This window comes from Pinus tabuliformis, chromosome 1_1 (genome assembly GCF_031772625.1).
Source record: "Pinus tabuliformis cultivar Carrire ecotype Pingquan chromosome 1_1, CPIR1, whole genome shotgun sequence".
Taxonomy (NCBI): Eukaryota; Viridiplantae; Streptophyta; class Pinopsida; order Pinales; family Pinaceae; genus Pinus; species Pinus tabuliformis.
In genome coordinates this window covers 307,792,415-307,810,255 of record NC_142297.1, presented here as the reverse complement: position 1 = coordinate 307,810,255, position 17,841 = coordinate 307,792,415, and the positions used below count along the sequence as shown (strand labels likewise).

Sequence of the window (17,841 nt, the reverse complement as noted above, 5' to 3'; positions counted from 1 at the left end):
GAGGGATTTTGTTAACCCAGCACTCGTTACTCCGCAGCAGGCCACAACGGTGGTACAGGACAACGAATCAATTGAAGCCATGCAAGAAAGAATGGACAAACATATGCGGGAGATGGGACTGGACACCATCAGCCAGATGGGCAAGTTTATCTAAGGAAGTCACCTCTGTTGTTTCCTTCGTCTATATCTATGTTTCGGCCTAAGTCTATCTATGTTAATGTCATGAACTATAATGTCTCGGCAGTATCGTTTTTAGGCACAAGTATAGCTCGGGCCACCCTGCGTGGTGTGCATTTTGCAGTCTTTTTTTTCTGATATCTCTGAGCAGGTGATCAACTATGAACTATTGTACATCCCTGCTCTTGATCTACTTCTGCGGATTTTTTGTACTCTATTTTGTATTTTAATATAAACATCTGACTTACACAAAAAAAAAACTTAAACTTAAATGGTCTAGAAAAATGGTAAGTCCTAAATGTTTGAAAATTAGATTGAATGTGAATGTAACATAAACAATATAAAATAAAGTGATTTTCATTTTCAACCTTTTTCGTTAGCAAATATGAAAATTTTGTCATGCCATGGTATTTTGGAAATTGACCAATACCTAATTCCACTATAAAAAGAATTTGATCTTATCATTATTAAAATCGATAATTTCTTTAAATTTTTTTTATTATATTATTACTTTGTGTGGCCATCTCAATACTCATAGCACTTAACAAATAAAAAAATATATCATTATTAAATTCAATTCAAATGATATCTAATTAATATGTATTCTTTCTTCATTTCCATTATTATAATATATTAATTATATAATATTTATTCCTTAAAATGTATTCATTTAAATTAATTATTAAAATAAAATCAAATATCTCAATAAATATTTCATTCCTTTACTAATTACATATCTTAATAAACATATCTCATAGTGAATTATAATATAAAACAATTTAATAACTTATCAATTTAATATCGTTGAAGTTTAAAGGAAATTCCTAATAAGATTTCATATTTCTTTGAATATTTGTACCACTCAATTATCTATAATATGCATATTACATTTGGATGAAGTTTCTATATGCTCCGTAATGTTAAAAAATTACAATGGTCATTACCACTCTACTCGGCCAGAAATCTATGACTAATATGTATAAAACCTTTACGCTTGAATTAATGGAATATTTAGGGAAAATTAAAAAATAATCTTCCTCGTATAAATATAACGATGGTGCATGCATAAATTAATGGCTTACCAAACGACTAAATCTATCACCATTTTTGCATTGGGATAAAGGCTAATGCAAATTTTCATAGACATGAAATCTAAAAGTAATTAATTTCTTGGCATATAGTTAAATCTCTAAAATTTAAAATTTCACAGCCTATAGCTTAAAATGAGCTTTTTCGCGGCCTTAATTTAAAGTGAAAGTCTGAAATGGTAACAACCGCCTCGTTTTTACTTATATATAGATAAAAGTTGGATTAGATTATTTCTACAATCTTGTAGTTGGATTAAAATATCTCGATTTTATCTTTAAAAGTTTTCGTTAGACCTTACCAATATTGTTTTGAAGTCATAATTACGTATCTTCTTTCTCTAGGTTGTAGGTTGAGATAAAGGCTTCGCAAAAGATTTGGCAACTTTGACAAATAGTTGCAGAAATTATTTGGATCATAAGGACAAAAATGAATGTGCATATTTCTGTGGAGTATGCATTCCTTTATCTTAAAGAGATTTTATAATTGACTCGTCTTATAAACTTAGATTAATGAAGTATGATTTGTGATAGAAAATTTAATATATATAGATGGATCTAAAATAACAATTATCTTTAATATTTTGAAGTAATCTTTTATTGAAGAAACTTATATTGATTTAAATTTTATTTTAATTTTAAGGTGGAATGATAAGATGATCACTCACGCTTGTTTGGGAGTGCGGAAGAGCGGTGGAGTGGCGAACTAGCATTGGGGGTTTCCGCACAAGTTTTTCTCCATAGACGGGTGCAAAGGAGGGAGCTCCACTCCCTCCTACCGTGAGGCAGTGGATAACAAGAGCAAGGCATCTCTAGTTTCAGGCAGAGGTAACACGATGGAAGGGGGCAAAAGTGGGGAAAAGGAAACAAAATGCAACAAGGAGAAGGAGAAGGATGGCACAAAGGATAAAGAGGAAAATGACAAAAAAACAGGGAACAAAAGATAGGAAACAACAAGGCCCATGCAAGCCCAAAGCTGAAGTCACTCCTAGAGTAATCTTAAATAACCCTGAACTGCAGGCCCACAGGGAGCACATGCAGAATTATGAAATCATATGCAAATTCATGGGACTATGGCCCACCGAAAAGGCTTTACTAATGTGGATCAGATACCACTAGAAGCCCAAAGGAGGCATTGATCTTCATCTAGGATCCAAGGGGTTTTTTACCGTGGTGTTTGCGAACATTGAGGACAAAGACAGAGTGTTTGAAGGAGGGCCCTACTTCTATGCAGCAACAGGGTTCTACATGCGGCTGTGGATGATGAACTTCGTGCCGGAGCGGGAAACCTTCACCTCAGTCCCGGTATGGGTAAGACTCTATTCACTACCTCTGGATTATTGGCAAATAGAATCACTAACAGCAATAGGAAATAAATTAGGAAGGTATGTTAAAACTTCTGAAGCCACGAGAAGGGGAAAATATACCTCCTTTGTTAGGATTTGTGTAGAGATGGACCTATCTGGAGCACTTCCGGACGAGGTCATATTAGAGGTATATGATGAGGAATGGGTGCAAACGGTTGACTACGAGCACATTCCTTTTAGATGTCGAAAATGTCATGAACACGAACATCTTCTTTGAGACTATCCTATCAGTAAGGCTAAGAACAAAAGTAAACCTAACACAATGAAAGAGACAGATGGCTTTCACAAAGTAGCTCACAAGGATAAAAATGGAAAAAAAGGGCCAAAACATCACCAAAGTGGATACCAAAAAGGGGGGCCAAATCAGTTCCATGTTCTTGAAGAGGAGGAAGATGCAGCAGTCGAAAATCAAGTTATGAAGGATGGAGATGATAAGCAGGAAAAGGAAGAAGAACAAGATCAGGAACAGGCAAAGGAAAAACAAAAAGGGATCATGATGAGTGAATCAGAGATGGATATGGATTAGGAAATGAGCAAGAGTGAGATGGAAATGGAAGACAATGAGTTACAAGAGATTCTCAATAGAGAAAACCTAGATCTAGAGGGTTTGTTGAGTAAGGGAACAACGGGTGGAGTAGAATCTCTACCACAAGAAGAATGCAATCAAATAGAGCAGTTATTCTTATGAAAAACTCAGAAAAAAGGCTTGGAAGAAGATAACATCATGGAAAGACAAGGTAATGAGGGAATGAAATCAGTAAAACCAACTCCAGTATTGGCTCCAAGAATCCTGGGAAAAAAGGGGTAGAAAAAAGCAGAATGAGCTATTAATGGAATGTGGAAAGCTCATGATAGACTCAGGTAAGATGAAAGACCTAACCAGTTACTCCTTTTCCAATCAGTAATTATGAAGTTTACAACTTGGAACATCAGAGGTCTAGGAAGTAAAAGAAAACAATTAATGCTGAATAATAGAATGAAACAGGTAGCTCTGGATATAATTTTTGTCCAAGAAACAAAATGATTTGTTCAAAAGATAAGAGAAATTCATAGTAAGTGGCTCAGTAGATATGAGTTTATAGAAGTCAAAGCGGAAAATACAGCAAGGGGTATCCTCATCCTTTGGAATCCCCAAAAAATAGGTATTATTGATGCATAGGCATCTAGGAATTATTTATCAGTGGTTATACAACCAATAGGAGACAGGGACACCTATCTTGTAACAAATGTTTATGGCCCTCAAAGGTTAGATGACAAAATCAAGTTTATTGAATCTTTAGTGGACCTTCAAAACAGATTTGTAGGGCTACCGTGGGTTATAGGAGGAGATTTCAACATGATTAGATCTCTCTCGGAGAAAAAAGGGGGCAGAAGAGCACTAAATAAGATTCCTCATCTTTCCAATGTTTTTTAGAAAACATGAAACTGGTAGACATTGAAACAAATAATGGTCTTTGCACTTGGAACAATAAAAGAGGAGGGGATTCCTAGGTAGCTTCCAAGCTGGATAGATTCATGATCTCTGAAGAGCTCATGCTTCTCGACAAGGAAATAATAGCTGACATTCTTCCTTATGGAGGCTCAAATCACTGGCCGATTCAAATGGAGATCAAGGGCATTGGTACCCCAAGAAACAAACCGTTTAGGTTTGAAAATATTTGGCTTTCACACCCAGATTTCATTAGCAACATTGGAAACTGGTGGGCTGATAACCTACAGATTCAGGGCTCATCCATGTTCATTCTACATAAGAGACTAAAGCACATCAAGCAGAAGTTAAAGGAATGGAACCAGAAGGAATTTGGTAATATTTTCACAAGTAAAACAATAGTGGAAAACAAAATCCTAGAGCTCAACCAAGCTCTGACCAAGAATGGCTTTGATAAAGACAAAAATGATCAAGAAAAGAAATATCACCAAGAATGGGAAATGTTGTGTAAACAAGAAGAAATTTTTTGGAAACAAAAATCCAGGGTTCAATGGCTAAAAGAAGGAGAAAGAAATACTAAATTTTTCCACAGATCTACCATTGCAAACAGAGCTCACAACAGAATCTCTTCGATCAAGGACGAGAATGGCCGAACTCTTCAAACCCATGAGGAGATAGATGCAGTGTTGGTAAAGAATTTTCAGGACATTACCAAGGAAAACTTCTCAGAAAGAGAACCATTCATTAAGAACTTAACTAAACATATTCCTAAACTGGTATCTAGAGAGGATAATTGTAATCTCAACAGACCTGTGACGGAACAAGAGATTAGTGAGGTCCTCAAGGAAATGCAAAATGGCAAGGCACCAGGTCCGGATGGATTCAATGTGGATTTCTTCAAAGCCTACTGGAATATTGTTAAAAGGGATATCATCGAGATTGTCGAAGACTCCAGGCAGAACAAGACCATTTTGAAAGCTCTCAATACTTCCTTTATTGCCCTCATTCCAAAACAGGATAATGCTCAAACTCTAGAGAGATACAGGCCCATCGCCTTATGCAATGTTGTCTACAAGATAATTTCCAAGGTTGTGGCTAACAGACTTAAACCCCTATTGCCCACACTCATCTCTGGGGAACAAACAAGGTACGTAGAAGGAAGACAAATTCTAGACAACATAATTCAAGCTCACGAGGTGATTCACTCGTTAACTTGCAACAAGAGAGCAGGAATGATCATGCAACTGGACATAGCCAAAGCATATGATAAAGTAAATTGGATGTACATCAAAAAAGTTCTCACAGTGTTTGGTTTCGATCATAATTGGGTCAAATGGGTCATGGCCCTTGTGACTACTTCCAGCTTTTCAATTTTAGTGAATGGCTCTCCTTCTGAACTTTTTCTCCCTTCCGGAGGTCTTAGACAGGGAGATTCGCTTTCTCCTTTTCTCTTCATCCTCATGATGGAAGGGCTAGGGTGGTCCATCAAGCATGCAAAAGAAATGGGAAAAATTCAAGGACTCCAACTTTCGGAGAATGGGCAAGTCCTGACTCATCAACAGTTTGTAGATGATACCATGTTATAGGGCATTCCCACAGTTAAAGAAGCACTTGCTTACAAAATTTTTTTGAATGACTTTGCGAAGGCCACAGGTATGGAAGTAAACCTTTCCAAATCAAAAGTCTTTTTATTTAACTCTCACATTGCCATCCAGAGAATTTTCTCCAAAATTTTAGGCTTTTAAAGAGAATCCCTTCCCTCTAAGTGTTTGGGAGTTCCTCTTACTGCTAAACCCTGACACAAAACTATATGGGATCCTCTAGTAACAAAAATGCAAGACAAAGTCAGGAAATGGACAAATAGATCTTTAAATTTAGCTAGGAGATTGGTGCTTACTAAAGCAGTTCTCCAAGCTATCCCAATATTTATGCCATCAGCCCTCCCAGCTCCAATAGGAGTCTTACAACAATTCTGCAATATTCAATGAGATTTTCTTTGGGGCAAAGAGGAAACTAGGAAAAAATGGGCTTTAGTCTCATGGGAAAAGATCTGCAATCCCAAGAACCAAGGTGGCCTGGGTTTGGACAATCCTGAGATTCTCACCAAGGCTCTTGGAGCCAAGCTTTGGTGGAGGTGGGTTAAGGATCCTAAAGCTCAATGGGCAAGCATCTGGAAGGAAAAATATGCCAATGCTTGGCTGGATTCTGAAATCATACGTATGACTGGAATAGTGAAAGGCTCCCCCATATGGAACAAGGCCCAGGAGAAAAGAGAAGTAGTTCAAAAATATAGTTTTTGGGAAATCAGAGAGGGCGATTTGGCACTTTTCTGGGAGGAAAAATGGCAACAAGAACCTAAACTGTTGAAGGAATAATTTTTAGGCCTCAAGCATGAGACTGAAAATCAAGGTTTAGTAAAGGTGAAAGACTTTTGGGAGAATCCACATAATGTTGGAAAATGGAGAATTTGGAAAAGAATTGAGGACAGAGGGGATAGTATCCTCAACAATAAAGAAGAGTCCCTCAAGAAACTGCTGGATCAGAGAATAATTTTAGTCATGTAAGGGCAGGACCAACTGAGATGGGGTAACAACAAAGAGGGCAACTTTAATATCAAGGAAGCTAAAGGTTTGCTCCTTGATATGGAACCCCAAAATCCTAATGAAAATTGGCAGATGCTTTGGAAGCACAAAGGCTGGATGAAAATCAAACTTTTTATGTGGTTAGTTCACCACAGGAAAATATTAACCTGGGACAACCTTAAAAAAAGGGGCATGCTGGGACCCTCCAAGTGTCAACTCTGTGAGACCCAAGAGGAGACTATAGAGCACCTTCTCAACAGCTGCAGTTTCACCGACAGGATATGGGAATTTTTTACTAACATCTTCAAACAGTCTGATAGAGACAAAGAAAGTATTGCCAACACTCTAAACAACTGGAGAAATAATTTCTCAGATAATGAAATTCTCAACTCTGCCTGGAATCTTCTGCCCTCTTTCATCATTTGGAATGTGTGGAAGGAAAGGAACAAAAGAATATTCAAAGAGGTAAAGTCTGCCTCTCTTAGCCTGGTGGAGCTGATCGTAAAACAACTAAAGGAGACAGTGAGCACCATGGTTAGGAATCTCCCCAAAAATCCTCCCTCTGTGGCAGAGTTGAGAATCCTCCAGTTGTTAGACATGTAGAGGCTTATTCCTCAAATTCTAGATAGGAAAGTAAGCATGAGAGAAAAGGTGGAGGATTTTTGGCATCCCCCCCTGAAGGTTTTTTAAAGTACAACATTGATGGAGCTTCCAAAGGCAACCCGGGAGATGCTAGTTTTGGAGGAGTTCTAAGGGATGACACAGAAAACATTATCTCCCTCTTCCATGGTCACTTAGGAAAAGCCACTAACAACATGGCGGAACTAATGGCTTTGGAACAGAGCTTAGAATTTTTGATACAAAGTAATTGCCAAAACATCATAATAGAAGCAGATTCTTAGTTAGTCATAAACGTGGCCAAGAGAATCAGTAATGGAACAGGGCCGGAAAAGGTCACAAAATAATGGAGGTTAACTAGATTCCTTCAAAGAATTCAAGTGCATCTACAGGAACTCCGTACTCTCAGATTTATTCATGTGCAGAGAAAGGCCAACAAATTGATGGACATTCTAGCCAGCTAAGGTGTCAGTAGCAGGGACAATGCAATCTCAAGAAGGTGGAATATAATGGCATAGAGTAACCTGAAAAACCTATGCCACAACCAGGCGGAGGAGGATAAAGAAGAATACAAAGGCAAAATGACTGAACTCAATCAGTAATGGTCAGCGGTCAGAGAGCTACACCAAGTGGGATTAAAAGGTGCACAATGAAAGGTAAGACAAGGCAAGAGGTAAAGTGGACCACGATAAGGACTTTTCTCAGTGCCAGGAGTCAGAGCTTCCCAAACAGAAGAAAGCAGACACAAAATTTTTTGCGTCATCTTAATTTTTTAGTGACAGAAGTCAAAACCACCTCTGGGTGGTTTCGTAGCGATCACACCGCTTTCCTGTCAAAGGTGGTTTTTGAATTTTTGCAGCAATGCCACAGAAATCATGCCACGTGGAGGAGGGCCCAGTCCCAAATCCACTTTCCCTGCACCCTAAAGGTCGATGACCTCGGGCGTGCGATTCTCTGCTCAGCCATCCGATGGTGCCTGGTTAATCAATGCTCAGGATCCATCGTGCTATTTGGTGGGGCCCGTGGTTTTGGTCGGGTTGGCGGTTTTGTTTGTGATCGCACCACTTTTATGTTAAAGGTGGTTTTAGTCTTATTGGGAGCGATACCTTTAGGCTTCCGACACGTGGCCAGCGCGGGGAGTGGAAACCACCCTCCATTGCAAGGTAAGTTTCACACAGGTTTGGTGATGTGATACTTTGGAGTGCCGTCCGATTTCGTGGGGTGATGCGAACCGTCAGATCTGTTGGTTCCTTTTTAGTGGGGCCCCATGTATTGACGGACTTTTCACTTGGGCATTGTGGTTGGTTGTTTGCCGTAGATTAGGCTTTTGGGGGGAATGGTTCTTCCTAAAGTTTGTTTTGAATGTTTTTACTCTTTGCAGCGGAATAATGCTTTTCTTGGGCATCATGCCCTTTGTTTCCCTGTCTCCTCTTGGAGTTCAAGGTTTATGTAAATTTTTCTCGATTTAATGAAATAGAAGGAACTACTCTTGCTTTAGCAAAAAAACGATAAGATGATCACTCACATTTATTCATCGAATGAAATAGAAATTTTAGTAAGAAAATGGTTACTCATTAGAATATTTTAAGTTTTTAGTATGTTTTGATTATGGGTCTTTAAGGGTTTCAGAATCTCATTTTCTAGTTGGTAGGTGGGGTTATTTGATGGACTATGTGACATATATTGTAAATGTATATAATTTTGTTTATATATGTGTATTGGAGTGCATTTATATGTAACTAATAAAAATCTATTTGAGTCGATTTTTGTTATTATATTATTTTGAACGTAATTTTAAAGGATATGAAAAATTTCTTCCATATCAATTTTAGCATATTTTTCAATGAAAAAATATTTTATTATTCTTACATCATATGGAATACAAGCCTATTAAAATAACAAACAGAAAATAAAACAACATTAAATATTTAAGGTTATTCTTAATTAAATATCTTTCCAAATTTTTATACCCTATCCCATTCTAGTTATGATGAATCTTGTCCTATTAATGACACTCACATCAATGCATCTAATTTAGTCAATGATAATTTTGTTTTTCATATATCCTTTATTATGTTTTGTCTCGATAATCCTTTCTTACATGTCGTAATGTCACATTAGAATTAAGGAACATGGAAATTCCACATAAGTCGTCTAAGTTGATTGTCATAATTTGACATAACTATATTATCAACTTTTTGTGTCCAATGTGACATAATCATATGTTCAACCAAGGTTAATGAAAGTCAACCAATGTTAACCATAGTCAAACATAGTAAATCATGGTTGACCATAACTAAACATAAATAAACAAGGCCAACCATAATCAACTAAAGTAAATCACGTTTGAACATGGTTAGGCACAGTTAAACATGGTTGAACATTCGAGCATGGTCAATCATAGTCAACGACGCTCATACATAATCAACCTCCATTGAACATGGATAACGATAGTTAAACATGGTCAAACCTTATACTCAACCGTGGTCACCTATGGTCAAGCATGATCTACCATGGTTAACCATAGTGAACCATAGCCAGAAAAAGTCAACCATATTCAACCATGATCAACCAAATTCATCTACCATCAACTATAATTAAACATTGTAAGCCACAACTAACCATGGTCATATGATAGTCAACCATGATTAAACAACATTAACAATGGTTAAACATCATTAACCATGGTCAAACCTCGTAATCAACCACACTTAAACATGGTAGCCAACCATAGGAAAAATTAATCAAATAAAGTAAACCACACTTAATCATAGTAGTCAAGCATAGTAAACCACGATCAACCACAATCAACCATTGTGAAACATGGTTAACCATGGTTAAGCATAAATAAGCATGGTACGTCATAGTTAACCATCAACCATACTTAACCATTGTTAATCATAATCAATCATAGTCAAACATTATCAACTATGGTGAAGTCAAATATGCTTAATTGAGTTCAGACCATGGTAAATAATGGTCATACATAGTTAACCACTATAAAACATAGTCAACCATATTCAAATATGGTTAACCATATTTAATGATGGTAAAAAACATTCATCTGTTATCACCCATGGTCAAACATACTTAACCATACTCATTCAAACTCAACCATAGTTAAGTTTTGAAGAACATAAAAATTCAACACTAATAAACCAAGATTAACAACATAATGCAACATTACAATATTATATACTACTTAGCATCATAATATGACATAGTCATATTATCAAACATTGTTAACAATATGTAAGTGAACATCAACCTTAGCCAAATAATAGTCGAACATGGTTAAATATTCATATGTAATTCATCCAAATTTCTCACAGTAGAAGATATTTTTAATTTATGTTTGAAGTCCTTAACACAATTCATCCTTAGGACATGAAAACCTACTTCACCATGGTTAAACATAATAAATCATGGTCAAGCATAATCAAGCATTCTCAAACATGGTCAAACATGATTAAATATTAGTCAAACTTTATAAACCGTCATCAAACATGATTGAACATAGTCAACGATAGTTAAAGATAATCAAACATATTCAACCATAATCCAACATAGCCGACAATAATAAACCATGTTCAATCATAGTCAAAATTTGGTTAACCATAGTGAGATATGGTGAAATGTTTTCAGCCATAGATGCCATGGCTAACCATGTTTAACTTTGGCCAACCATTGTTAATCATCATCATCTATGTTAAACCATAACCAACCATGATTATTTTATATACATTTTTAGAAACACTACATCCATTGTAATTATTTCAACGTTTAAGACCAACCACTATGGTCCATCATTAGAAAAGAATTGATATTTTTTTTAACAATAATATATAAAAAGAAGAATATGAAAGAGGGAAAACACAAAAATGTAAAAAGTAATATCAACCACTAAGAACTAAAATTATTATATATATAATTATAGATATTTGTAGATACACAACTATAATTTAAAAGAACCAATAATTTAAATGTAAAAGACTAAAAATTTAAACTCTTTATCAAAATTATAAATATGGCAATAATAATTCTAAATAAAAAAAATTATGGTTATAATTATAGTTATAAAAGGTTGAAAATTTAAACTTTTTATACAGATTATAAACATGATAATAATAGTTCTAAATATAAAAAATTATGGTTATAATTACAGTTATTACGTGGAGAGGTGCTCTACATCTAAGTATGGTGTGTTGTTGTAATGGTGTAAACATTTATAAACATTTACATGTTTTCTCAATTAAAAAATAATAAAAAGTTAAGAGTCATATAGGAGTACGAGAAGGATGTTGTATAGTCTATAAATAAGTGTAAATATTTAAATGTTGGATCAATTAATAATAAAAGTTAAAAATTAATTATAATAATAAAATTCAATTTGTTATATCGTAATTTTGTTTTTATTAATAAAATTATGAACAATTTGTTAAATAAAAGAAAATCATAATATACATGTATTGCATTAAAATATATAACATACAAATAGTAGTTATAAATTAAGATCCATTTTACCATATAAATTAAAAGAATTATTCTGTCACTATATTTAAATTTAATTAATCATTCTAGATCCATCTTAATTTTGGATCTATGTGTCTAAAGGAATCAAATATCTTTTCACTCTAAAATAATTTTGCACCTCAAGAAAGAGATTTGATTGCTATTGTGACTTGGTTGATCTATAATTTTTTTTTGTAAGCTACGGTATGACCTTTTCTATTATATACAACAAAAATAAAATATACATTCGCAGGTGACCTCAACCCGCCCCGTAGGGAAACCGGGTCTGTTGGTCACCCATAGTTTGAGAATGTCTACTTGCCATCTTAGCTTGAAAAACAACATGTTTAAAACTATAGCAGCATCCTATCTACATTCTGTCTCTTAATGCCTAGTCTCGAATACATATCATAAACTGCCATACTGGCTGGTTCTCTAATGCTTATCAAAAAATTCAAAAAATAACAGAGCAAAACATTCAGTCTACCATGATTTCTTGCTTGATTTCCTCCTCACGCTTCGCCTTGGTTAATTCCTTCAGCATGCCGCAGATTTCCTCCATTTTGCTGTCCTGCTTCCGTATCATGAGCTGTAGATTGGTCATCTCCTTTTTCATATCCGGCAGACCTTGAGCTATCTCTGTTATCTCTACAGCGACCTGCTCCATTGCTCTGGCTAACAGATGTTTCATAACCCAATACATGTGTAATGCCTGTTTATATAACGTTAGGCGCCCTCTTGTATTCCCAGGATCCAGAATGAGGGTGTTCCATTCCTCCATTTCTGGATCAGAGGGTTCTTCCAGAACTTTGTTTTCCAGAGCATCTATTATCCTTCTGATATCTTCGTTGGTCCCTTTGACATATGCTTTCTCCGCTTCCTGAGCAACCTGCTCTGTGGATCGTCGACCTCGTTTCTGCTGGTTCGAGGCCGGAATCTCAGTCTCGCAATGGTCCGCCTGCCATGTTCTTCCGCGACCCCTGCGCCTCCTGCCTTTTCCTCTTCTCGTAGGTCTGCCCCTATTGTTACTCCTGCTGCTTTGCCCTACTTCGAAAGTCACCCTCGCCCTGCATTCCTCCTTCCCTATCTCCATTTCCCTTTCTCTGCAATCTCCTTCTTCTTCCGTTGTTCGTTCCTGCTCCCTCCGTGTATTCCTCCCTTCCCCCTCCTTCACCTGCCTTTCCTTCCTTCCTCCCTCCGCCATATCGTCTTGCTTTCGTTTAAGTCGATGCCCCAAGTCTCTCTGCCAACCTGCTTCGCTCTTCGCCACCTTTCCGGTCTTCAGATTATCTGTCTTTCTGCTTGCTCCTGCTCTTGAATGAATACCGCCACCTAACCCTTGTTGCACCAGATGATCGCCGCCGATCTTCTCCCCTGCCATTTTCATAATTCTACCTGTTTCTTGTCTTGGTATGCGTTCTCCTCTGCATGCCGTCGCTGCTAGCCTAATAATGATAGCTTTGATGTGTGGCGTGTACTGCCCTGTACTACATCCCATCACGGCCTTATGTTGTCCATCTTTCTCCACCCCGATCGGGGTATGTGTGTTAGCATGATCATGGTTGTATTGTATCATTATTATCCTGTTTGGTGATTCAGTTTAGGTTTTCCCATCTTTTCGTGGCCAGCTGGGATGTCCATATGGTATCTACTTTTCCATCCGGCTCGTTGCATCCCCAGTTTGCCAAGTAGTCTGCTGGTCTATTGCCTTCTCTTCTTACATGATGAATGACCTTATACTCAATACGTTTCATAGATTCTTCTAAGTCCTGGATGAGACCCGCCGTCCTCCAGCTCTTAGCCACCTGTTCCCATGACTTGCCATGATTTAGTTTTCTGATTGTCTCTATTACCAAATTTGAGTCACCTTCTATTTCTAATTTCATATATCCATTTCTTATTGCGATCCTGATTCCTTGATATGCTGCCATGAACTCGGCTTCGTTGTTACTCATTATACCTCCTCTGTCTGCATAGATCCATCTGGTTTGGCCTTGGCTATCTCTAAAGATCCCGCCATATCCAGCAGGTCCCAGATTTCCTTTTGATGCTCCGTCAAAATTAAGTTTGATGAAACCGTCTTGAGGGCGAATGAACACGGCTGGGCTTTGGTTTTTTATACCCTGTGTTTTTTGTTGATGAGGGTGAACCATCCCAGGTTCCAAATTTAGCTTTCTTAAAATACAACTCTCTTCCTCCGAAGTTCTCCAATCTTCCTGATCCTACGCTTCCGATAGAATTGTTTCTCTTATTAGGTTTTTAGTTCTTTTCCATAAGTCCTCAGGGGTAGTGGTCTTACCTTGAAAAATCCTTCTATTTCTCTCTTTCCAGGTGTTCCATATGTTGAAACCCATTACCAAGTTCCATACTCTTCTGACCACCGGGCTTTGAAATTGTCCCTTCCCCCATTGGAATAGAGTTTGTACTATGTCCAGGGGGTTTCGGTTCGACTTTCCAAAGAGGCTTCTAGTCTCTTCCCATTGATGCTGGGCTACCGAACAACGGTTTAAGATATGTTCCTGATCTTCGACATTTTGTCTACATAAGCTACATCTTGGTGGTCCTAGGAACCCTCTTTTCTGGATTTGATCCCATGTAAGTATGTGTCTTCTGCCCACTAACCAGGCAAATATGGTGACCTTTGGCCACCACCTATTCTTCCATAATTGATTCCACTCTTGTGTTCGATCCTCCTGTGCTTTCTTGGCCTTTATAATATATGCTTCTTTGACTGTGAAGGTGCCTTTTGTGGTTCCGCCCCATCTGAGGATATCTGGTCCATCTCTGTTTTTAATCCTTCTTGAGTCCATCTCCTTTATTATCCTGTCTTTTAGCTCCTCATCGATGTTATTATCCCATTCTTCAGGTCCTATCCATTCCCTCCACATCTCATTTTCTCCTCCTTCCTTCCAGTAGTCTTTGACATGGATTAAGCCTTTGGCCTTGGATTCCCTGTAAATGTTTTGCAGCTCCTGAATTTCCACCATTCTTCCCCTCTGTTGCCAGGCTTCCTCCCAGAATTTTGTTGTCCTTCCATTTCTTATTTCCCAAAAAGCATGTCGATTTATGATGTCTCTGTTCTGGCTCGCCAGTTCCCATATCGTAGATCCTTTTGGCATCGCTTCCTTTCTCATAATTTCTTCAGCTGCTGTGGGCATGTTATATTTTAGTGTCCATATTTCCTTCCATAAATCTTTGCCTCCATTCATCCACCGCCACCAAAGTTTCGCCGCTAGGACTTGATTTAAGATCAATGGATCTCTTAGCCCTAACCCCCCTTCCTCCTTTGTTTTTGTTAAGCTGTTCCATGAACTTAGGGCCCATTTCTTCTGCTGTTTTGGTCCTCCCCATAGGAATTTCCTGTAGATTTCAATCATTTTGGCACAGACTACTTTCGGAACTGCCATAACCGATAGGGGATAGATTGGGATTGATTGCAATGTCGATTTAAGAAGCACCAATCTAGCTACTATATTCAGAGTCCTAAAGGACCAGTTTTCTAATCTGCTCTTAAGTTTCTCTAAAATGGGTTGCCAGTTAGCTATCCTTAGCGAGCTTATATCGAGCATGGTTCCTAGGTACTTGGTGGGTAGCTCTCCCTTTCTGAACCCCAAAGTTCTTGTCAGGTGGGTTTTAACCATTTCAGGTGAGTTGAAGATAAAGGTGCTCGATTTATCCTTATTTATTTCAGTACCTGAGGCTTCCATGAATACCTCTAGGATCTCCTTTACCTTTTTGACTTCTCTCAGTGATACCTTGCAGAATATCATGATATCATCTACGAACTGTTGGTGAGTAACTGGGATGTTGTTTCCCCATAGGCGCAGCCCTTTAATTTTCCTTTCTCTTAGCTCTTTCTTGATGTACCTGCCCAACCCTTCAGCTGCTATTATAAACAAGAATGGAGACAGAGGGTCTCCTTGGCGCAGACCTCTTGAAGCATTAAAGGTTGCAGTTGGTGTACCGTTTAGGAGGATGGAAAAGTTCGGCGTGGATATCATGTTGAATATCCATTTCACCCATCAGTTGCAAAACCCATAGGCCTGAAGAATTGATTCTAGATATTTCCAGTTTAGTCGGTCGTATGCTTTTGACAAATCCAGTTTGATCATCATGCCTGGTTCCTTTTTTTGTTTTAAGGTATGTATAACTTCTTGAGATACTACCAGCCCATCTAAGATTTGCCTCCCTTCCACGAACCCTGTCTGTTCTGGGGATATTATGCTAGGCAAGATTGGTTTAAGTCTTTTGACCATTAAGGTGGCTATAATCTTGTAGATAACGTTACAAAGGGCAATCGGCCGGAAGCCCTCTGCTGATTCTGAATGAGTCATTTTGGGAATGAGGGTTAATAAAGTAGAGTTTAGTCTAGGCCATACCCTTTGATGTCGGCGCGCTTCCTCCACCACCTCTAAGATTTCTTCTCCTATGAATTGCCAACAAGCTTGGTAAAATTCCGTTGTATATCCATCCGGACCTGGGGCTTTATTTCTTTTCAAGCCCTTCACTGTTTCCTCCACTTCCTCTAGGGTTGCTGCCCTCATCAAGGCTAAATTTTGGTCTCTGGTTACAAGCTTGGGAATTTCCTTACTAATCCTGCCTATGGCCTCTATTCTGTTTCTTTGGGGTTCGGTGAGTATACCTTTGAAGTGACTTACCAACTCCTGTTCCATTTCCTCGTGCTGAGTTATGCATTGGCCTTCCGTGCTTTTAATTGGGAAGATCCTATTCCTCTGTCTGTGCTGGATCATGGCCTTGTGAAAGAACTTTGTGTTTCTCTCTCCTTCTCTGAGCCACTGAACTCTGGACTTTTGTTTCCATAAAATTTCTTCCTGTTTTCTTCGCTCTTCTAATTGGCCTATTACTATGCCTTCTTCTCTGCTTCTCTCTTCAGTTCTGCCCTCCAGTATATCCTCCTGTTGTAACTCACTCATTTTCTATTCTAAGCATTGTTACTCTTTGAAGATGTCCCCGAATTCCTCTTTATTCCATTTTTTTATTTTCCCTCTAAGTTCTTTCAATTTAAGTTGGAATGTTTGCATCTTACTTCTTCCACTTTGCCTGCTCTTAGTCCACCATTCTTCTATTTTAGGTAGAAACTTCTGGTCTCTAAGCCAAAAGGCTTCAAACCTAAACGGTCTTCTTTTGGGGCTCTGCTTGAGGTCGATCTCCAACTTTATTGGCCAGTGGTCTGAGCCTACTACTGGTAGGATCATGGCTTTTATGAACACATCTTTCATCATGATTTGTTCAGAGATAAGGAATCTATCCAATCTTGAGGCTATTTGATTTGTCCCTCCTCTACGATTATTCCATGTATGGGTACCATTTATTGTTTGAATGTCCACCATTCTTTGTTCTGATATCATATCTCTGAACGCTTCCATATCTGAATCTATCCTTCTCAATCCTCCACTCTTTTCTTCTAAGGTCGTAATCATATTAAAATCACCACCTATAATCCATGGCTTCTCTGGAATAAGTCTTCTCATTGCTTTTAGATTTTGAAGGAATCCTTTTCGTTCTGTTGGGGAATGTGGTCCATACACTCCTAATAAGACTACCCACTCCGATGATCCTATTACCTTAAACGTTCCTGAGAGAATTCGTGGGAGGCTTATCCAATTTTCGAATTGTATTTCCTCCGGGTTCCATATGATTGCCAATCCTCCTGCACTGCCTGTCGCATCCTGCCCCATTATCTCATACCCAGTATTTCCCCTGCTCATTATTTCTTTCATTTTTTCTGTACTAATCTTTGTTTCTTGGACTATCATTATACTTGGTTTATCTCTTTTTAATCTATCTTTCAGGTATCTTTGTTTACCTCTACTGTTAAGGCCTCTGATGTTCCAACTTGTAATAATCATTTTAATAATTTTGGTGGTAGTTGGAATACCTCTGATAGAGGTATGACTCTTCCAGAGTTCACCAGCATCTCTCCTACCTCCTGAATTGTCTCGCTCATCAAGCGCCTGCCCCTCTTTCTTCCTCCTTTTCTAGAGCTGCTCATTCCCATGTTCTGATTTCCTTGTATTTCTGTCTGTTCCAATTTATTTGCTGCTGTTTCC

The 17,841-nt window shown here is 37.9% G+C and overlaps 1 protein-coding gene across 1 annotated transcript; it reads right to left on the bottom strand.

Moving 5' to 3' along the window:
- Positions 1–16,722: 16,722 nt before the first annotated feature.
- Positions 16,723–17,511, bottom strand: LOC149212772 (uncharacterized). Its single transcript, XM_089388810.1, has one exon. It carries the CDS (start codon positions 17,509–17,511, stop codon positions 16,723–16,725), a length of 789 nt encoding a protein of 262 aa, XP_089244936.1.
- Between the last annotated feature and the right edge of the window lie 330 nt (positions 17,512–17,841).